This window comes from Kogia breviceps, chromosome 17 (genome assembly GCF_026419965.1).
Source record: "Kogia breviceps isolate mKogBre1 chromosome 17, mKogBre1 haplotype 1, whole genome shotgun sequence".
Classification (NCBI taxonomy): Eukaryota; Metazoa; Chordata; class Mammalia; order Artiodactyla; family Physeteridae; genus Kogia; species Kogia breviceps.
The window spans coordinates 4,086,866-4,109,639 of NC_081326.1; the positions used below are offsets into that span (position 1 = coordinate 4,086,866).

Here is a 22,774-nt window from a genome sequence, read left to right on the forward strand (position 1 = left end):
ATGAGAGAAAGCAGGGAGACAGAGCAGCGAGGAGGCCACTGCAACAGCCCAGGTAAAAGAGTGAAGCTACACCACGTGGCCCAGCAATGCCACCTCTGGGTATTTATCCCAAAGAACTGAAAGCAGGGTGTTGAAGAGATGTTTGCACACCTATGTTCGCAGCAGCGTATTCACAATAGCTAAGAGGTGGAAACAAGCAAAATGCTCATTAATCGATGAACAGATAAACATGTGGTATAGGTACCATGGAATAGAATTCAACCTTAAATAGGAAGAAAATCCTGTCACATGCCACAACATGGATGAACCTGGAGGGTGTTAAGTGAAATAATCCAGTCACAAAAGGACAAATACCGTTTGATTTCCCTTTTGGGGCAACTAACATAGTCAGACCCTGAGAAACAGAGTGGTGGCCTCGGGATTGAGGGAGGGGTGGGGAAAGGAAGCTGTTGTTTAATGGGTATCGTGTTTCAGTTTTGCGAGATCAAGCTCTGGAGATCTGCCTCATTGCAATGCGAATATATTTAACACCCTGAACCATATACTTAAAAAAAAGTTAAGATGCTAAATTTTACGTTACAGGTGTAAAAAACAACAAAAAAGAAGTGATGGAGGCACGGGCTAGTAGTTACAGGGATCACAGGACTTCCCGTGGGAACACGCAGTTTGCCACCTGTGATGGCTAATTTTATGTGTCAACTTGACTAGGCCATGAGGTGCCCAGGTACCTGGCTGAACATCACTCTGGGGGTTTCCGTGAAGTTGTTTCTGGATGGGATCTGTAGGCAGTAGCGCAGATCGCGCTCCCTGACGGGAGTGGGCTTCATCCGGTCAGCTGAAGGCCTGCAGACAATACAAAGGCTAATTCCCCTCCTGCTCGCAGGAGGGGGCTCTTCCCGCCTGACCACCTTCGAGCTGGGACAGCGATTTTTCCTGCCCTCAGACGTGAACAGAAACATTGGCTCTTCCTGGGTCTCCAGCCTGTTGGTCTTCAGACTAAAACTTTCCCATTGATTCCCCTGGTTCTCAGGCCTCTGGGCTCAGACCGGAACTACGCCATCAGCCCTCCCGGCCTCCTGCTCCCGGACTCACCCTGCGGATACCTGGGACACGCCAGCCTCCATAATCACAGGAGACAATTTATAATACATGTCAGTAAATTTAATATATTTCAATAAATTTCATATTTTATATATGTAATTGGTTCTATTTCTCTGCAGAACCCTGAATACATCACTACAGAATATAAACCTAAATTTCATAATAACCTACAATAATTTACCGACTTTTCAGTTTGGGCAAAAGGGATTATCATTTTGGGGTACACACATAAAATGTTTAAGACCGAGTGAATAATCAGTCAAATATGACCACTTTTTAACCCTTCAAAATATTCCTCTGAGATTCATGACATAAACGGAAAGTTATGTTTAAAATCTGTGATTCTGCTTGAACGACTTCATCAACCAGGTTCGAAGTTTTCTCTTTAGACTACTTAAGGCTCTTCCTTTTCTTTCCCCTTTATCCCTCTCTCCCTGAGCAACTCAGCCGTGGGTGTGACCCTCCACCCCAGAGTGGAGGGCAGCGGCCTGTGTCCGTGTGACGTGGCGGGAGCAGCCCAGCCCAGGGGCACCGCGGCCCAGCGGGAAGCTCTCAGGGGAGGAGGGGGGCCGACTCGCCTGAACCAGTCCTGAGAGGTGTTGCAGCCTCAGCAGGGTAAGGCAGGCATCCCAACTACAATGTCTGCAGCCTTAAGTGCCAAGGTCATGAAGGTCAAAGGGAGACTGAGGAACAGGTCTGGCCTAAAGGATACTAGAGGCCTTCAACTCAGTGTGATGCCTGATTCTGATCTGGATACTGTGCTCTGAAGAGGAAAACGAGGACAGCTGGCACCTGAGTGAGACGTGAGGATGAGATCAGGGTGAGCGTCCTAATTTTGGTGGCTGTATTACGGTTCTGTGGGGGGGGCAAATACACACCACAGTATTTGATGACGTCATGTTGATAACTGTTTCCCAAATGGTTGACAAAATGCTCTTTGCACTGTTCTTGCAGCTTTTATGCAAGTCTGAGAATGTTTCAAAGGAAAAATAAAAAGCATCTTTAAGGAACATGTGTCTGTCAACATCATTTTCTGACATCATGGCAACAACTGACTGAATTGCGATCAGTGAGGCTTCCTATTTTTAGTGTAACTGATTTCTCCTTCCTGTCTTAAGACAGTTTACTTCTTGCTCTCGTGGGTTTTCCCTCATTTTCTTTAAAGCAAAGTTTTATGGGATTTTTGTCCTTGAAAAAGATTCCTGCTCAGTGTTGATGCTTTTAGAAATGAAGACACTTGAGACTTGATAATATATAATATGCTCAATCATAAGTGAACGATAAATGATTAAAAACACCTGACAAGTGCTTACAGGACAATGTCCATAGTTCTTTGTTTAATACAGCTGTGTTAGAACTTTTGCTGAATATTTTATTATGGTCTTTTTGTTGGGCTTTAAATAGGTAGTGTTCTTGCTTTCCTCCAGCTTTGATTAAGCACTGTGAGAATGCAATGATTACCAAAAATAGAAGCAAACAGATGTTTGGAATAGTGTCACTGAGTTGCCTTTGCTGTGTCTCTTCCCTCTCTTCCCTGGCTGTATGACAAATTCATTTTAATTGCTACTACGATGCCTGTGTGGCCTGTCAGGGACACACTTAATCCTTCAAACTTATACATTGACTTTTTATTAACCGCCTACTTAACTGCAGAAGCAGTCACCACTGAACCTAGTTGACTTTTAATCAGGAAAAAAAAATTTTCTTAAACCTCCCTGTATCCAGATGTGGAGACAAGAAATTAAAGGGGCCATAATTTCGGATCCATTTCATTTCTTGAAATTCAAAGCTATTCATTTTCAAACACTTAAATAGCTCTTACTCTGTGCCAACCACTGTCCTACGTACATTAAAAATATTAACTCATGTCATTTTCAAACAATTCCACGAGGCATTTTCTACTACTGTTCTTATTTTATTGATGAGAAAAGTTAAGATACAAAAGTACAAATAACTCACAGCCTCAGCTAGAAAAGAGCAGAGTCCATTTTGAGGACACACAGCCTGGCTTAGGAGCCTCTGCCCCACACTACGCTACTCCACCTCTCTTCCTAACGAGACGTGTCCTGGATGAGGACGAATCTGTAAGTCGAATGACGCCTGGGAAGAGAGAAAGTATCAAGTGTGACCAACTGCTGCTCCTCACTTAAGTGGTGTCTGTTGTGAGGGTCCCCAGTCTAGCAGTTGAATCCCTATAGGTGTACCCTACTGGGAATTCCAGTCCATGGAAATCCTTCTAATGGTGAAGAAAGGCGTACCAGACAACCAGGTCCATCCACATAAGAGGGAAAATCCAGACCAGTACCAGAAAGAAAAGCTTAATTATACTTCTTAATTATGAATAAAAGAAAACAAAGATCCCCATAGTTTCAAAAGGAAAAAAGCCAAAGTAAACAAACAACTGCCCCCAAGAAATAAGAGATGATTCTAAGACAAGTGCAGGCTGTCTTTGCTTTGCAAGGCTCTGGTAAGCGCAAGCTTTGGTCATCACAGCTGAGGGAGACACCACCAGTCCCCACCAACACAGTTCCTGTGACAGCTACCATAGTACATCATTTGTGAATAATTGCACAGAGGATAAACTCTGGGGCTAGCTCTTCAGTCCACAACTCACCGAGTCAATAACACACACAGAGCCATGTCATTTCTTTCAAAGTGTACTGACTGGTCACCATGCCTCTGTTACTCAATCTCCACAGAGGCAGCAAAGACAGCAAAGCATGTAGCTGCGCTGCTTCCGTGTCTCCCGGCAAGAAACCCACGTGACATTTTACAAAAATGGAGAGCCAGAACAGGAAAGTGGCCAACAAAGACAAAAGCACGGCAAGGAAACAAAGCGTGAGAACGATGGAAGTGAAGTTTGAATCAAACGTAAATGGGGCTATGGAACGAACAGTTGACCACGGGCGTGTTGACAGTGCGACACTGAGAGGCTCAGAGATGCAGCCAAAGGGACTCTGTGAAGACAGACTTACTGAGATGAATAAGGAAAGCTGCTGTGATGAGGAGGACGAGGATGTCCCAGGAGGGACACCATTAAAAAGTTACACGTTAAAAAGAATCTAGAAATATTTCATGACCAAAGATAGAAATGTGACAACTCACCAAGGCATAGAAAAAAATGCTTGTAAGTTATGTGATGAGAAGGCAAGCACTGTTCAAACCGCTATTGATGAAGTTTGGGGTTTTGTTTTTTGCTTTTTTTTTTTTTTTTAACAAAGACATAGAATACTTTAATTCTCAATATTACTAATGTTTTAGATGATAGAATATGAAATATCAGTTCTATTTTACATTTCCCTTTACAGTTATAACTGAAAGCAAAAGACTTAATATTTTGTAAAATTTTATAGGCACAGAACAATCATAACTTTTTCCTATTGATTATTAGGACCATTTAGCATGTTCTCAGCTTACGTGTTTATTTTCTCTGGTCCCATGCAAAGTGAGGCCTGTGTGTATTTACATGATTTCTTAGATGGAAGGGGAACCACTAGATTGAAAGAAATTTGAGAAACACATCAACCAGTTAGATCCCTATTCAAATACGCGATAAAAACACTCAAGGAAATTTGACTATTACTGGATATTTAAGAATATTGAGATTATTGCTATTTTTAGTGTTAACAATGATATCTGATGACATTTCAGCCAGAGTCCTTAGAGTGACGTCAGCGAGACAGAGGACTAGGAAGCCCCAGACCCTCGTTCCCACAGAGACACCAACCTGGCAGGGATACACAGACCAGTGTCCTTGTGAGAACTCCAGAGACCAGGTAAGAGGCTGCAGCAGCAGGTGAGCACAGAGCCAAGAAGAGCCACGTCACAGGATGTAAGAACACTCCTCGCATTCTGCCTGCCCTCGTCCCTCCCACTGCCCCAGTGAGGACAGAAGACCAGAAGAAAACTCCCAGCTTCTCTCCTGGGAGGGAAAAAAGAGTGACATGTGAGTCCAAAGTTCTGGCTTTTTGAGGGCTGCCTAAGGGACTAGTTTCCGTCTCTCTGACTCAGGGCACTGATGGGAAGGAAGTAGATTTTGGATGCCAGGTTGGGGGGCCCTTGAGAACAAAGTCATGTTCTGTCCAAGTTATACCATGGGGAATGCAGTACCTCAGACAGACACCAGAGGGAGCAAGAGATTGCAGGCTCCCGAGAAGAAAACAGTGGCGAGCCTAACTAGGAAATCATACACACAAGCCCAGAGAAGACGCATCCCCAGGAAAGGTTTGAGAGGTCCCCCAAATCTGTAGCTGAGATGACTTCCCCCATACGAGGCCAGTCCACAGAGACTGGGAGAGGTGGCTTGTTTTTTCCAAATGCCCAGTTCCCAATAAAAGATCACATGGCATACAGAGAAAAGGGAAACAGCCCAACCCACTGATCAGAATAAATCTCCAGAAGCCAACCCTAGAGAAGGAGAGATCTATGATTTACCAAACAATTCAAAATAAAAGGTGGTCGATAAGCTAAAAGAGAGCACAGATAGACAACTAAAGAAAATCAGGAAAATGATGAACAAAGTGAGAAATATCAACAAAGAGAGAGAAACTATAAAATGAACCAAACAAATTCTGGAGCTGAAGAATACACAAACCGAACTGACAATTTCAATAGAGGTATTTAGCGGCAGTCTTGACTGCTTGATTAAGCAGCAGGAAGAATCAGCAAACCTGAAGACAGGTCATTTGACACTGACCTGTTAGAGAAGCAAGAAGAATAAAGAACACAAAAGTGGACAGAGCCGGGGGACTCTGGGACGCCACCAAGCGGATCGGAGCGATAATTACAGGAGCTCCAGGAGGAGAGAGGGGGGCAGAGAGCTTACGTGAAGAAATAACAGCCACAACATTTCTCAATTTGAGGAAAGAAATGGACACAGTTACTGCAGGGGAACGAGATTAGAACCCTATGGCAGAAGAAAAAATTTTTGGCAGGAAAAATCTGGTAGGCTCCAAGATATAATGCTCAGTGTATAAACTGGAAATGCAATTAGAAACCAGCTTCTTTATGTTTCAATATTGAATACTCTGCCATGTTTAGAAGGTTAAACAAAAAAACCATAATGTGCTATCACCTCACATCCATTAGGGTGGTCACTATCAAAAAACCAGCAAGGAAGTGTCGAGGACGACATGGAGATATTGGAACCCTTCGTGGGAATGTAAAATGGTACAGCCACTAAGGAAAACATTAGGGTTTCTCAAAAAATAAAAAAATACAGTTATACCCTATGATCCAGCAATCCCACTCCTGGGTATATATCCGAAAGACCCGAAAGGATCTTGAAGAGATATTAGTACTCCTGTGCTCACTGCAGCATTATTCACAAGTCAAGAGGTGGAAGCAAGCCAAATGCCCATCAAGGGATAAATGGGTGTATGTATATATATGTATGCATGTATATATGTATGTATGTGTGTGTGTGTGTGTATACACACACACACACACGCAATGGAATTATTAGCCTTAAAAAAAGAAGACAATCTCATGGCACAGGGATGAACCTAAAGGACACTACGCAGGACTCCACTTACATGAAGTATCTAAAGTAGAAACACAGAAATGAGAGTGGGGGTTGTCAACGCTAGGGGGAGGGGAAAATGGGGAGTTGTTTAATGGGTATAAAGTTCCAGGTTTGCAAGACGGACAAGTTCTGGAGAGCTTTTGCACAGCAATGTGAATATACTCAACACTACTGAACCATTAAAAAAAAAAAAAAAAAAAGAGTCCTTATGTTTTTGAAGTGAATACACTGAAAAATAAACGTGCATCAAAACTATGTCTGGGATTGAGTTCAAAATAATTTGAGGGTTGATCCGGGGAGAGGATGGAGCTATACATGAAATAAGCCTGGCACCAGCTGGCAGTTCTGAAAGCTGAGTGGGTTCATTACACCATTCCCTCTACTTCTGCATACGTTTGAACTTTTCCAGAATAAGGGTATTTTTTAAAAAAATTGACTAACGTGAAAAAAATCAATGAAAGTGCTAGATGAGAAAGTCCAAGACATGTCCCACGTAATAAAAGACTAAAAGAGCATATGAAAGGAAGCGACACACAGGACCTCCAGAAGGTTATCCAATCAACAGGAGCCTCAAAAAGAGAAAATAAATGGAGGGCAAAGCTAAAATAATGAGATTTTTTTTGTCCAGCAGATGGACCTTATTTCCACTACTGATAGGAATATAAACGGGCAGTCATTTGAGGGCATCCATTTGATAGTATCTTGAAGTTTCTTTTATCTAGCCTAGAAAAACATTCATATACACACTCACAGTAAACGTTCTTTAATATGTGACTTCCTAATTCTTTTATATCATCAGGCACTACACACAAATATCTGCAATTCAACCAAAATTCAGAAATTCAACTTCCAGGAACGTATCTTATACAGTTGTACAAGGGAACAAAGAAAATATTAAAAGCATATTTACTGAAGTGCTTTTAATAGCAAAAAAGTGGGAAGTGTCTATTAAGTCCATCCAGAGTCCAGTTAATTCAGGTGCACCCATACAATGCAGTACTCACTGAAGAAATGAGGTAGGTGCAGATACAGAAACATCTCCCACATACATAAAGACAAAAATAATTTACGGAATGTTTAGTATTGTCTCATTTGTATTTTTAAAAAGGAGATATAGATTTTATATAGCTAAGAGGAGATAGATAAAAATCACATACACTATATTCACATGCAAAGTTCTGAATATTAATAATACCTTTTGGGATGGGTTCTATATAAAGAAAGAAGAGCATTTTATAGGACAGAACGTACATAAGGATCAAGTTCTTTCATTCTGAAAGTTTAATTTAGGAAGAAAGTGAAATATACTGTTCAGAGAATGAAGGAAGAACTAACTTAGCTCCTCTTACTTTCAAAAGGTTGAAATTTTGGCTCTGCCAGGTTCTCCAGGAGAGTCAGACCAGCTCAGTCACTTTTCTGGTGAAGAAGGATGCGGTTAGAAAGGCCAGGCCCCTGGGAACTCAAGCACACTTCTCAACATGCCCTTGTAAGTAATCTGACCAATACCACTGGTCAGCAGTGTACCACACACCCTGTGGGAATCGAGGTCCCCGTGGGAGAAATCTATGCACTTAGCAAACCAGTCTTGGTTTTGTTGGAAAATGTCTCCCAGAGAGACAAAGGAACACCCAACACACCCTTGAGGTAGATGCAAGTACCTTCATTTGGCACATGAGAACTGAGGCTCCAAGAGGTATCTTTAATCAAGCCCACATATCCAAGCAATTAAGTTTGGAACAGATTTGACAGCATGGCCAAGAATTCTACACTCCTGCCCATTCACTTGACATCCCAGATCCTGAACATACATACTTAGGGATGGATGTCAGTGAAAAAATCTGATCTAGAAACGCACAGCCTTATGTTCCTGCCGCGTTACGTGTGGCCACCGTGTGCAGAAGAGTAGTACTCTGTGACCCTAAAGGGAATGAGGTAAGGACCACAGAGGCCTCCCATTTTCAACCTTCCTCCCCCTCCCTAACCCATACAAGCTGGCCTACGACGCAGAATCACTGGCATCCTCACCACTATGTAAACTACCTTTAATTTGGTTTGTTACTAGTAACACTTGAAGGCCCTGTAGGGGTTTTATTTGCAAGCAGGCATTTTGAATGTTTAAGGGACTGAAGATAATAGCAGTTCCCCAATCCTTAAGTGCCGTATTTTAGCTGTATTACAGGCCCTAAGTATTGCTTACAGCTTAAATACAACTCCAACTATTTGAGTGTGATAAATTACAATTTGTGAAGCATCAGTCACTTTGGCCTGCCATCGGCTAAACTTCAGAACTGTATGAAAGCCTTGAGGCTGTTCTTTCAATACTTTCTGACTTATGACGGCGTATTTTGCACAGTAGTCTACCTTTTAGCCGTAAGCGGCTTACTTTTCACAGAACTGAGATCTTTTTACAAACCAGTTCTCAGGATATTGATCACATATGCCAAAGACTTCTGAGTTGCAGTACAATTGAAACAAGCTTGTTGGAATTTCCATCTAGGGACCACACATTACCAGGTACTTGAATTTTAAAATGATCTTAACCGCTACCATAACAGCTCTCTTTGCACTTCTAGTGCAAAGAATCCTGAAAATTGGGCTAGAGGACAAGTCAGTAGTTTCACTGCCAGACTGATTGTTTTCTTCCCAACTTCTAGAGTTAAACTGAGAACACCAGCTTCTCTAGTAAAGGAGAATGGATCGCCGCTGGCCTCAGGAACCGAACCAGACTCCTCCTGTCTAACTTTTACTAAAGTCTTTACAGCCCAATGTCTATAGAAGTTACAATGAAACCTTCAATTCTTCTTGTTTCCCCCAAGCTTATTAGTTTAATTAAAAGTTGATGATCTGGCTTAATGCTGTTACAAATGGTTAACCTTAGCATAGTTCTTTCCAGGTTCTACGCCACTGAAATCCCTTTTCAAAATCCTGTGTTTTGTGGAGACCTGCTAAAAGAAAAAAATAGAATCAAAAGGACCTGGATGTTGGAAAGAACAGCAGGGGGAGGGTTAAGGGATGAGAAGTGCCACGTCTGAACAGCTGTGTGGCACGTGGTGGCCACGCACTGGGAGAGAAAACACAGAACGAACAGGAGGGTCTGTGGGCACAGAGGCGCTGGTGCCTGGCACACAGCCGGATGTATACAGAAATCTGAACACCGCACAGATGGTAACTGAAGTCAGTGGACAAGGCAGTCCTAAGTGGACTAGGCCCCAGCCCAGAGGAAAGGCAGGAATCTCATTACTGTGATTCTACTAAGAGTAGCAAATGCGAAGACATTTTCTGAGGAGAATTTTATCATTTGTGAAATGCTTATATACTTGTCAGAGATACTTCTTGAAATTTTCTCTAACAGAAAAACACGTATTTAGCAAATCCACCGGATTATAAATAGCAAAAATTTAATACTTTTAATGGAACATCAAGATGGATTCTCAACCCATCGGCCCACTGACATCTCAGCTATGCTATTAAGCCTAGGACACCAGTCAAGTTTAACCTCAAAACCAGTTCCTATGTCTACACAACGGGAATATTCAAGAAGAAGTAATGCATAAGCAGAGCCCAGTAGTTAAGCAGTGTCATCCACTACTGTGTCAACGGGGGGCTGAATAAACGGAACGTGACCTGTGCGATGTGCTTTTCGGACCTAAATTTATGAAGCTGACCACAAATTTATGAAGTTAACTACCAAACTACACGTTAATGTAGCTTCCTATTGAACGACCTACATACATTCAGTAAAAGATAATTCCAAAGAGTTTACGTAAAGCTCGTCTACAGATGTCACCTAACGTTAATCTAAGCACTGGGATCGTTCCCCTTCTAATCTAAAATATCAAAGCACCGGCGTCTATAAAACTTATTAACAAAATTTCAAAAACATTTTGAAATTTGCCACGTTTAAAAGGAGCCATGACCACCTGGCAGAGCCGGGGCTGGAAACCCAAGGTGTCGTCTTCCCTGAGCTACTTGCCCTCTAGTGCTCTGAAGCGTGGCTGCGCACCGAGAAGCGCCCCAGAAACTCCCGACAGTACCCCGGATCTATCGTCGGGTCTTCCAGAGTAGAACGCGGACACGTGTCGCCGGGAAGGGCTCCCACAGGCGGCCAGAGCTGCACGTACTCACCACCAACGCAAGGTCTCACACGTTCTGTAGCTAATGCAGTTCAGCGTTCCAACAACGTCACGGGCAAACTGACTCTGCGGGCCCTGCAAGGCGCTACGAAGAAGAGCAGAACCCGGGCTACCCACCTACTTCCGGTCACCCTGCTTACAAGGTGGAAGGGACTCCGGAGCACGACTCCCTCCCTAAGGCCCGTCAGGGTCAGCAATGAGAGCCCACGAAGCGTAACGGCCGATTATCAATTTATTAGAGCCGCTGGCTCAAGCATCTGCAATAGTGACTTCCACCTCGACTCCGGGCTCAATGCTGATGGAAGTGATCTGCTTAACGATCTCGGAAGGGCTGTGCAGGTCAATGAGGCGCTTGTGGATCCTCATCTGGAAACGGTCCCAAGTCTTAGAGCCTTCCCCGCAGGGGGTTTTCCTCGTCGTTATTCTCAGGGTCTGCAGCGGAAAACACAGGACACTAGGCACCCAGGCTGCGGGCGCGCCGCGCTCCCCAACCTCCCGGCGGGGCGGCTCCGAGCAGCAGGGCTGCGCGCTCGGCTCGAAGCCGCCCGGCGGCCCCCCGCGCCCCGGAGAGCCAAGGCCCTCACCTTGGTGGGCATCCGCACCGGCCCCTTCACCTTGAGATTCTTCTCCTTCGCGCCTCTGATCAGGTCGGCACACACTGCAAGCGGGGAAGAGCGTCTGGGCCCTCGCTCACGACGGGGGAGGCCTCACGGGCCCTCGCTCACGACGGGGGCGGCCTCACCGGCCCCTAAGGCTGCCGGCTCAGAATAGCGTACGCGACTATCACCAGAACTCAACCCAATAAGCATCTCCTCATCGCCAACGGCGCGGGGAGGGCGCGGTCCACGCCGAGGGGCCGTCCTTGCTCGGCCTCCTCGGGCGACGCGCCTCGCCGCCGCGAGCCTCACAAGCCCAGCTCGCCGCCGCTCCCGCCCCGAGTCCGTCCCTCCCCCGCCGGAGCCACCGCACTGACCCTTCTCGAGCGACTTCACGTTGCGGCTGGTGAGAGTGATCCTAATCCGGTGGATCGCCACCTCGGGCTCCACGGGAGTCTTTCCGGTGTCCTTAAAAGCCTGTTGTCGTCCCACAAGTGAGAAGAGGCACCTCGGAGGCAGCCTGTCACCTCCCGGGGACGAGCGCGCTCACCAGCCCCCTTCCCCGGACAAGCGAATCCCGTCTCCTCCCGCCAGCCGGGAGCCCCCGCGCTCACCCCACGAGACCCGACCGGGACGCCCCCGACTCACCATGGCTGCGGTGCGGCTTCCTGACCGACTTGTTCCTCCGCGAGAGCGAACAGCGGTGAGTCAGGAGCGGGAGCGAGAAGCCCGAGGTCCCGCGGCCACTGCTACCGCGTCTTCCTCCAAGAGGCACGCGTGCGGCCTGCCGGGCCCTTATATAGCCGCTCGCGTCTGCATCCGGGTCCCGCACGCCCCTCCGCGCTGCCCCGGAAGAGGAACCGCCTGGCGGGCTCGAAGGCGGCAGCGCGAGCAGAGGGGCGGCCAGATGCGGCCGCGCGCGCCCCCTGTCGGCCCGGCGGAGTCAGGGCGCTGTCGGGTGGGGCGGCGCCGCGGTCCTCAGGGCACCTGGCGGGGATGATGGGGAGACTGCGACCTGGCCTAAAACTCCACAAACTCCTCCGTCCTGGTGCGCCGACCGCCGGCCTCTGCGGAGTCAGAACGACTCCTGTGCTTGTGGCTTCTACCCTGCAAAGCTTCTTCCCGTACAAACCAAATCGCTCGTGCTCTAAGCAAACGGGTAACTTTTCTGAGTTAACTCACGTGGTTATTAGGGGAAATGACTGATAACCGGGGTCAGTTTTTATTCTTTAAATTAGCAGTTATTTTTCACAGCCTGGAACATTCCTTCGCGGTATTTCATCTTCTGGCTTCCCAGACCGGCAGAAGCATGTGCGGTCTGTTTCTGAAAAGCACCTGAACGTGGTTCTTCCCCCTCCCGGGACGCGAGGGCGAGCACGCCGGGCTGCCGCGCCTCCCCCGGGGTGTGTCGTGCAACCCAGGCCCCGCCCGGAGACCCCGGCTCTCCGCCTAATTCGAAAGCGTGTTATCTCCTCTCTGTCCGGATAAAGTGATGTTGGATGAGACCCTTGAGGACCTCCCTTATACTCCCTAATACTAGGACAAAGTACAGTGGACAGACCGAGAACGGGCAGCTGACCTGGGTGGCCAGGAGAGATGAGGAGGACACACATCCTTAAAGATGACGGAGTGGTTACGTTGGACGAAATAGGTGAGTTGGGTTTTGATACGGGGCGGAAGCAAGAGTAAATAACGTCGTATTGTTTTACAGGTGGACCTGAGGGCAGAAGACTTATTTGCTCAGCCCCACAGATCTGACCCCTCCAATTAGGGGCCTTTCTTGAGCCTTTTACTTCTGTTCCTTGGAGGGGAATCATACTTAAAATGTATATCAAATGATACCATTGACTTACTTATTTGGTGATAATCAGGCACAGCTAACACCTGGCTTTCTTCGGCTCGCAAAGAATATCTACTAGATTTTGCTTCCGTTTAACAAATAACTTAAATGTCAAAATTCAGATATTTTCCAGTTCAGTTATTTTAAAATGGCATGCATTGGCTGTAAATACTATTATTAGTAGCATTTGCAGCAGAAAGTCTGAAAAACAGCATTCTTGTTTTACTAGTTGTAACCTAAATGAGACTTCAAAACTTAGGGCTTTCACGTCTCGGCATGGCTACCAGCCCCAAACAGACAAAACTGCAGTTGCCCAAGCTCCCTGGGCGGCTGTCAACCACCCTGCATTAACACCGAGTATGAATCTTCAGAGAAAGCTTACTTGAGTAGCTTTCAAGTTTTATCAGTGCTCAGAAGACAGCCAGAAATTCAATGGCGGAGTGCTTGAGAAGTACATTTGTGGGGTTTTTTCAATAACAAATCTGGTACATCTATTCTTAGGCTTTCTTGATTATAGAAAAAGAACTTCAGCATAGTAAAAGGCAAGATATGGCCCAACATTTATGGGAAAAATGATTGATGTGACTAGTATTAAGGATAGAGCTGGTTGAGATATTAGACAAATGCAATGAAAAGATCACTATTTTGAAGTTTACAAGATTTCGTTTCAAACATTTTGTCATATTTTCCTCTTGAAAGTTATCAACTGTGGTAGTCCCCAGATTTCAATTAAAAATGTAATATTCTAACATTAGATGTGAGATAGTCATTGGAGAAAAATTAAAAATTAACAATAAGCACCAAAGAAGAATAAACTACAGAATCCCACATTCAGAGATAGACCACCTGTTTACACTTTCAGGTGCATACATATCCCTTTAAAACGTGGGCTTATACTGTATATACAGTTTGGTAAGCTTTATCCACAGAATATTTTGCACAATAAATATGCTTCTGCAACATTCCTTTTAATGACTGTACTGTATGGATGGGTCATTCATGATTTATTGAACTCGTCCTCTGTTTTTAGACACTTAAGGTGTTTTCCCCGCTTCACTCTTACAAACACTACCATGAGGTACGTGCTTCTAGACCCGGATTTCTCAGTCTCAGCACAGTTGACTCTGGGGGACACATGAGTCTTTCCTATGCGTTGTAGGATGTTTAGCGGTATCCTGGCCTCTGCCCACTAGATGCTGGTACCAGTCCTTCCCCTTCAGTTGTGACACACATGTCCCTAGACATTGTCAAATATCCCCTGTGGGGCAGGACCACCCCCAGATGAGAACCACTGCTGTAGACACATCTTTCAGCTCAGCCTTAATGCCTTAGCTCAATGACTAGATACACTTATTCTTTGGTGGCTTCATCAAACAGTAAAGCATATTTTAAATACTTTGGTATTAAGTAAATCGCCCTCTGGGAAGGTTGCGCCCCAATAAATAACTTCTTCCAGCAGTGCAATGAAGATTTCAGTGTGAAAAATAGAATTAAATTTCTGTCTCATTTTAAAATTTAAAAATATTCTTAAAAAAAGTTTTATTTATGTATAGTTGATTTACAATGTTGTGTTAGTTTCTGCTGGACAGCAAAGTGATTCAGAATATATGTATTCTTTTTCATATTCTTTTCCACTATGGTTCATCACAGGATACTGATTAAAGTTCGCTGGGCTCTACAGTAGGACCTTGTTCCTTATCCATCCTGCATATCATAGTTTGCATCTGCTCACCCCAAACTCCCAAATCTTTTCCTTCCCCGCTCCCCCTTCCCCGTGGGAACCACACGTCTGTTTAAGAATTATTCTTCAGACCATTACAAGGTCTGTGTTTTCAACATCTGTATCCATATCCTTCCTTCACTAATTTTTGTAGTTCTTTGGAAAGTATCTTGTAAAGCCTTTTACTGCGGTATTTGTGTCTTTCTGTGGACAGCCATCTACTGGTCTTTCGCTGCAATGACAGTGTCATCAAACTATTACACTTCCAAAAGGAAATTAACAGCAGTTACAAGCAACTCAATTCATGGTACCCATGTATATGTGTATGAAGAAAATGCTAAAGACAGATTGTCAAATGAATGTGGATGTGTCTGCTTAGACACTATTTTTTGGTATAATTTTTGATCTAAATAAAATTGATGGGAAAACTCATCAGTGTGAACTTTCAGAATAAAAGCCAGAAAGAAAAAGAATAAGAACTTTCTCTTGTGCCCACCCGTGTGCTAAGGGCGTGAAATGTAGAGGTAGTTCCCTGGCTTTCCTAGGGTTACAGGTGAGGATTAGAGCATAGCATAGTAGCCAGCACCGTTGCAAATGTGTTAACCTGTGTTAACCTCAATCTGTTTGATCCTCGTGTCAACCTTGGATTCATATTTTGTATCTAGGAGGCAGCTGAGCTTAGCTGACAGGAAGGTCACAGGAAAAGCCAGTGTTTGAACCCCAGAGCCTGCGTTTTGGCCACTATGCTAGACCATTTCTCAATATATGTTAGGTCTACTCTTTATCACTAGTGGCATTAGTATATCTGAGAGGTTAAAATCCTGTTATGTTAAATAAAATGACATAGAAGGCCTTTATAGATTTCACTTTAGTTGGGGTCAGGTCCAGGCTCCTGGTTTCCGAGCTACTGAAACCCTGCATCACGTTGGGAAGGTTACAATGTAGTAGGAGAACGCGTAGCACGGCGGGAGAACCACCCCCGCGGAGCCCTCGACAGGAGCAATTCCCCAGGCAGGACCTGAGGCTGAGCCCCAGGCTGCAGCAGGCTCTCCTGCCCCCAGCTGCAGACAGGACGCTGTATGGAAGCCACTGCCTCAGGCAACCCTGGCAGCTGATCTCTGTGCTGATGGAGACAGCTCTGTTAGAGACGAGTTCAGTCTGAGATGAGTGTCAGCTCTCTAAAGCCGTATGTACTATAGATGTTAAAGCCCAAGGTGGAAGGACAAGTCAGTAATACTAATGCTTTGTTTAAAACTGGGGTACTCTGTCTGTCATGGATTATTTTGCTTTTTAAAAAACATGGCATTGCGATACGGTTTTTCTCAGTTACTGAGCTTTTGGGGGTGAGCATGTCCCAAGGCCTCGCCCTGGTCCTGGCTCTGATGGCCCATCTCAGACAAGCAGAGGGGACACCGGACAGGGGTGGTGAGGACGTGCGTAAGCCCACTTACTGGTGTGTACCACCTCGAGAGTGTCTTTTCATCTGCATGAGCCTCAGTCTTCTTGTCTGTGAAAGGAGGGTGTTGAACTCGGTGATCTTCCAGCTTTGAAAGGCTCTTTCCTGGAAGCAGACAGATCCAAGGAGATACTAGATTTTTATTAAGGGATGGGAAGAGATGATTTGAACAATGCCATTGAAACCATTATCTCAAAGAGAAATTAAAACTTTTCCATGTTTATACCCCCACTGGATTGGGACTCATCAAGAAACTGATTACTGAGCAAAACCTTCCACGTTCTGTGATTATTTAAAAAAAATTATCCCATGGTTTCTTTTAGTAATTTTATGATTTCCTTTTGGAATGACTTTAGAATATTATCACATGCCTTTTCAGCAACTAAGCAGGTGTTCATATGATTTTTGTTGTTTGGTCTACTAATGTGGTGAATAGATGTCTTAATATTGAGCCTTTCTTGCATTCCTGGAATAATGCTTTGCTCTTTACAAAGCATATTACACATGAGATTGTAAGATCTGTGTGTGTGTGCGTATTGATATACTGGTGCCAAAGAAACAAATTTGGAAGCTTTTCCTTCATGCCCTAGAAAAGTGTATGGAGTAGTGTGGTTATGGGTGCCTTAAAGATTTGGCAGCATTTGTGTTTTATTGAGAGGTAACTATAACCTTTAATTCTCTCTGTGGTAATTGATTTGCCTTGATCTCCCTTTTCTGGGGTCAGTTTTGGCAATTTATAATTTTCTAGAATAGTGATTCTCAAACATTTTGGTGTTAGGAACTCTTTATATGCTCAAAAATTATTGAAGACCCCAAAGAGCTTTTGTGGCTTATATCTACTGATATTTGCTATAATAGAGACAATAACTGGGAAATTTAAAAACATTCACTTATTTAAAAATAATAACAGATTTATTAATTGCTAACATTTTTATGAAAAATAAGGATATTTCCCACAACAAAAAAGTTTAGTGAGAAAAATGGCATTGTCTTTACATTTTTGCAAATCTCTTTAAGTCGGGCTTAATAGAGGAAGAAAGCTCAATTTTCATACCTGCTTCTGTGTTCCATCTGTCACAATATGTTGTTTGGTTGAAGCACAGATATGTAGTTGGTAAAAGGAGGAGGATTTTAATAACCTTTTCAGATACCCGTGGATATTCTTTGATACACTAAAACTGGATAAGTGGTAGTTTCTTAAAGATTAGTTACAATGGGAGTCTGAAACCATATCAGTGACTTTTTTGTACTCTCTTACATTAAAAAATATTGGTCTCTCTTATACCCTGAATGGATCTTTTACCTTTACTCATGCATAATTTTGCAACATTGTGCATTGGTCATTTGGAAAATATTGATTCACTGACTTACAGACATCTAAATGTTGACTTATTTCATTATATAATATTAAAAAATCACATCTATTAACATCATGACTTATCTTATAAGAAAAGTTGTTACATATTGGGACACTGTGAAGTTCATGGTGGCAGATACAAGTTTTCCAAAGTTCTAATTTTTGCTTAAAGCCCCAATTTTTATCATTGATAATTGGTTACTAATTGTTTTCCTTGTGGATGGGCTCACTGCATTCATTCCCGAGGAAATGTCTGCCAGATACTTGTGTCTGAATAACCACTGTTTGTCTTTCAGTTCTTTTGGATATATATTAAAAGTGGGACTGCTGGATCACGTGGTAGTTCCTTTTAAAATTATTTGAGGAACCTCTATCCAGTTTCAATACTCAGTAGAGGCTGCATAATTTTACTGTCCCACCAATAGTGCACAAGCGTTTCAATTTCTCCACATCCTTATCACTTGATATTTCGGGTTTTTTGGACAGTAGTCATTCCTAATGGATGTTAGGTGATATCTCATTTTGGTTTTGATTTGCATTTCTGTGATGATTAGTGATGCTAAGCATCTTTTCATGTGCTCTGTATATCTTTGCTGGTGGAAAGGTCTATTTAATTCCTTTGCCCATTTTAAATTCAAGGAATTTGATTTTAGTCATTGAATTGTAGGAGTTTATTGTATATTCTGGATATTAACCCGTTAACAGATATATGACTTGCAAATATTTTCTCTCCTTCCCTAGGTTGCCTTTTCACTTTGTTTCCTTTCATGTGCAGATGTTTTAAAGTTTGATGTAGTCCCATTCGTTCATTTTTGCTTTGTTGCCTGTGCCTTTAGTGTCATATCCAAGAAATTATTGGCAAGTCCAATATCATGAAGGTTTTCTCCTAGGAATTTTATAGTTTTAGGTCTTATGTTTAGATTTAATCCATTATTTAAAATATTTATTTATTTAATTTATTTATTTGGTTGTGCTGGGAATTAGTTGCAGAATGTGGGATCTTCATTGCCCCGTGCAGGCTCTTTTAGTTGCAGCATGTCGGCTCTTTTAGTTGAGGCATGCGGGATCTAGTTCCCTGACCAGGGATTGAACTTGGGCCCTCTGCACTGGGAGCGCAGATTCTTAACTACTGGACCACCAGGGAAGTCCCAAGAACTTTAATCCATTTTGAGTTAATTTTTGTGTATAGTATAATATAAGGGTTCAGTGTCATTCTTTTGCATGAGGATATCCAGTTTTCCCAGAACCATTTGTTCAAGAGACTGTCCTTTCCCCTTGAGTGGCCTTGGCACCCTTGTTGAAAATCATTTGACCATATAAGTGAGGGTTTATTTCTGGGCTCTCTATTCTATTCCATTGTTCTATGTGTCTGTCTTTATGCTAGTACCACGCTGTTTTGCTTACTGTGGCTTTGTAATATGTTTTGAAACAGGAAGTGTGAGGCTTTCAAATTCGTTCTTTTCCAAAATTGTTTTGGTTATTAGGAGTCCCTTGAAATGCCATATGAATTTTAGGATGAACTTTTCTATTTCTGAAAAATTGCCATTTGGATTTTGGTAGGGATTGTGTTGAATTTGTAGATCACTTTGAGTAGTATGGACATTCTTAGCAATATTAAAATCTTCCAATCCATGAACATGAGATGTCTTTCCATTTATCTGTGTCTTCTTTAATTTCTTTCAGCAATGTTCTGTAGTTTTCAGTGTACAAGTCTTCCACATCCTTGGCTAGATTTATTCCTAAGTATTTTATTCTTTTTGATCTATTATAAATGGAGTCCTCTTCATTTCCTTTTCAGGTTGTTCACTATTAATCTATAGAAACGCAAGTGATTTTTGTGACTATTCATTTTTTTTAAACATCTTTATTGGAGTATAATTGCTTTACAATGGTATGTTAGTTTCTGCTTTACAACAAAGTGAATCAGTTATACATATACATATGTTCCCATATAAATGTGTATATTATAAAGAATTTTTAGAAATTGGAAAAAAATAGAAGTTTAAGAAAGAAAGAACTAAAGGAGACATCCACAGTCCCCCAGACAGCCAGCCCCAGACAAACAAAACTTTGCTTTCAGTCTTTTTCTCTGTATGTTTTAAGAAAAACTTGTTGATTTACAAAGGGTAATAATCAAACTGATACAAAGTTTTGGATTCTGCCCTGTTCAGTTAACAATGTAGTGCAGGTATTTCTATGTTATTACCACCATCATAATATTTTGAATCAACTGTGTATTGTACTTTATTTAATCATTCTGGACATTTACCTTGTTTTGAATTTTTCTCCAGAATAAATGACCCTTAATGAACATTCTGTTAACTAAAATGCTTATTTTGTAGTATTTTCCAACATGGATTTCCAGAGACATAATTTTTGAGTCAGTGAATAGAAATGTTTTTGAGAATCTTCATATACATTGCCAAACTGCAACTGCTTTCCAAAAAATTGTATTCTGTAGTGTCACCAGCAGTGTATGGAAGATCTTGTTTTACCACAACTTCATTAGCATTAAGAATTTTGTGCATGTATGTACTTTTAAGACACCCTATTTCTAATTTGCAGTTCTTAGTACTTGTGAGATAACATTTTCTTCTTTTTCGTATTTGTCCCCTAAATGTGTTTTCTTTATTGTGAATTGACGTTTCAAGATTTTTTTTTCCATTCCTCTAATTAGGGCATGATGATTTTTTCATTTTTATTTGTCGGTGTTCTTTACAGAAAGAACATTAACCTTTTTTTAGTCACATTTTGGCTAAATATTTTTCTCAGCCTATTGTCCGTATTTTACTTATTCGTATTTTAATATCCAGAAGTTATAATTTTTATATAATTAAATCTGGCAATCTCCTTTATACATTTTTTCACTGCTTTTATAAGAGCTTAGAAATCCCTTCCAGGGACTTCCCTGGTGGTGCAGTGGTTAAGAATCCGCCTGTCAATGCAGGGCACACGGGTTCGATCCCTGGTCCAGGAAGATCTCACATGCCGTGGAGCAACTAAGCCCATGTGCCACGACTACTGAGCCTGCGCTCTAGAGCCCACGAGCCACAACTACTGAGCCAGCGTGCCACAACTACTGAAGCACACGCACCTAGAGCCCATGCTCTGCAACAAGAGAAGCCACCGCAGTGAGAAGCCCATGCACCGCAACGAAGAGTAAGCCCCGCTCACCGCAACTAGAGAAAGTCCGCGTGCGGCAACGAAGATACACCACAGCCAAAAATAAATAAATTAATTTTAAAACCTCAAAAACTGCTTAAAAAACAAAAAAAGAAAAACAAAAACGAAATCCCTTCCTCCTGCAAATTTGTATTAACTATTCAATTCTATTTTCTTCCAGTTTTACATACAGATGCTTTCTAATCCATCTGGAAATGATTTTGGTATGTGGTATGTAAAGTATTTATTTAAAAAAATATATAGTTTTAGTAAAACTGTTGGTGGTAGGCTTAAAGTTCCTTGAAAACAGGAAGCATGACTGATTCACTCTTTGGTTTCCTCGACTTTCCCAGACAGAAGAATCGCCAAACACAGCTACAGTCAGGAGAGGTGGTGCCCCCCTTCCCTCTGCTGGGAGACGCTGGCAGTCTGTGTCCTCTGAGTGTCCTGACATCTCCCCAGGGGCTGCCCACCCCCAACACCTTCCACATTTGCAGGCAGGGAAAAGACTACCCCAGCAGTTAGCCAGCAGCTGTTCTGATTTCAGCTCTTCGTACACGCCTCCACCCTCTCCCCTGGCAGTATTTCCCGGAAGGCGCCTCCATAGAGCTTTCTCCTTCCGTCTCTAGGGTAGCCTAGGCTACTTTGCCCCGATGTCCTCTTCAGGGTAAATTTCTGTTCCATTTGAACAGCTCCTCCACAGTTAAGGAGAAGCCATTATTTCCTGGTTACCTTTTTTTGTCTTTTTGATGGGGAGAGGTGGAGGGATTGTGGGAGGCAACCAACTAAGTCCCAACTTCTTAGTGATCTCTTCCATGAAGTCTTTGAGCCTTTTTTCAAAGAAAATGCCAATGGGGGCTCCTACTACGCTCATGCGTGCCTGAAGTTGTGAGTTCCGACGACAGGTCTGACTCTCGGACCCTCATTAAAGAATTAGGAAAAAAACAAACAAACAACAAAAAAACACCTCTTTGAAATTGGATTTTTATTGCCTAAGGAGGAATCTGCAAAATAAAGAGAGTGGGGAGAATGCAGATAAATGTAATCTAAAAGCTGTCCTCACATCCAATTAAAGCCAATACTGGATAGCGGACCTACTAGAAAATGGAAGAATAAACTGTTGAATGTCTCTCCATCATTTTCTCTCCTAACGCCCTAGTGGAGGGGCTGATAAGTACCAGATTGCCCAGAATATGGACAGCAAGAAAGCCAAAAGAGAAGATCCTACGCAATCCACTAATTGCATACTCAAGTCTGAATTTAATTGACTCTGTTGCAGAAACAAATTTGTCTTGGTAATTAATGGGTTATTCTAGCGCAACTTACAGTAGCAGGAAATTCTGTAATAATTGTGGAAAGATACACTCCAGTAGACAGTGAATGATAGTCATGTGATCTACCCAGACCAGTGTGACCCTTGTCACGACATTCATTTGAGAAAACAGCCTATTTTTCTGTCTTAAAAAATATTCTTATTCTTCATATTGTGGCAGAATTGACGTTTCTTAAGGACTTAACGATTACTCAATGTTTGACAAATGTTTGGTCAGACTGACTGAGGAGTGTGTTCTCATATGATTCACCATTCTTGAAAAGGGGAAAATATACTTCCAGTTCTGAAGTCAGGGAAATCCTGTAACTTGACTCCTCTGTAAGGGGACTTGCTTCTGGCATTGGCTGCCATTATTCTGTCAAGTATTTTCCTCCTTTCCCTTGAAGTTTCTTCTGGCTGCACTCTATTATTCCATAGACCTTTAGGTTTTCCCTCTTTGTAATTTGATGCCCTATTCAGCAGTGTTCAGGAAGCTGTCCTGCCTTAGTTTAGTCCTTCTCAAAGGAGACTGTACTATTTTATTACTCTAGTAAAAAGGAAGTATGGATTTCC

The 22,774-nt window shown here is 42.9% G+C and overlaps 1 protein-coding gene and 1 non-coding gene across 2 annotated transcripts; both read right to left on the reverse strand.

The window, feature by feature from the left end:
* Positions 1–10,972: 10,972 nt before the first annotated feature.
* On the reverse strand, positions 10,973–12,204 carry RPS20 (ribosomal protein S20). Its single transcript, XM_059043407.2, has 4 exons — positions 12,003–12,204; positions 11,732–11,831; positions 11,343–11,416; positions 10,973–11,190 (listed from the first exon to the last, which is right to left on the reverse strand). The coding sequence occupies exons 1-4, from the start codon at positions 12,003–12,005 to the stop codon at positions 11,008–11,010; spliced, it is 360 nt and encodes a 119-aa protein (XP_058899390.1). The 5' UTR covers positions 12,006–12,204; the 3' UTR covers positions 10,973–11,007.
* LOC131744315 (small nucleolar RNA U54) lies at positions 11,514–11,580 on the reverse strand. Its single transcript, XR_009332101.1, has one exon. It is a non-coding gene; the product is annotated as a small nucleolar RNA U54 (small nucleolar RNA).
* Positions 12,205–22,774: the final 10,570 nt, after the last annotated feature.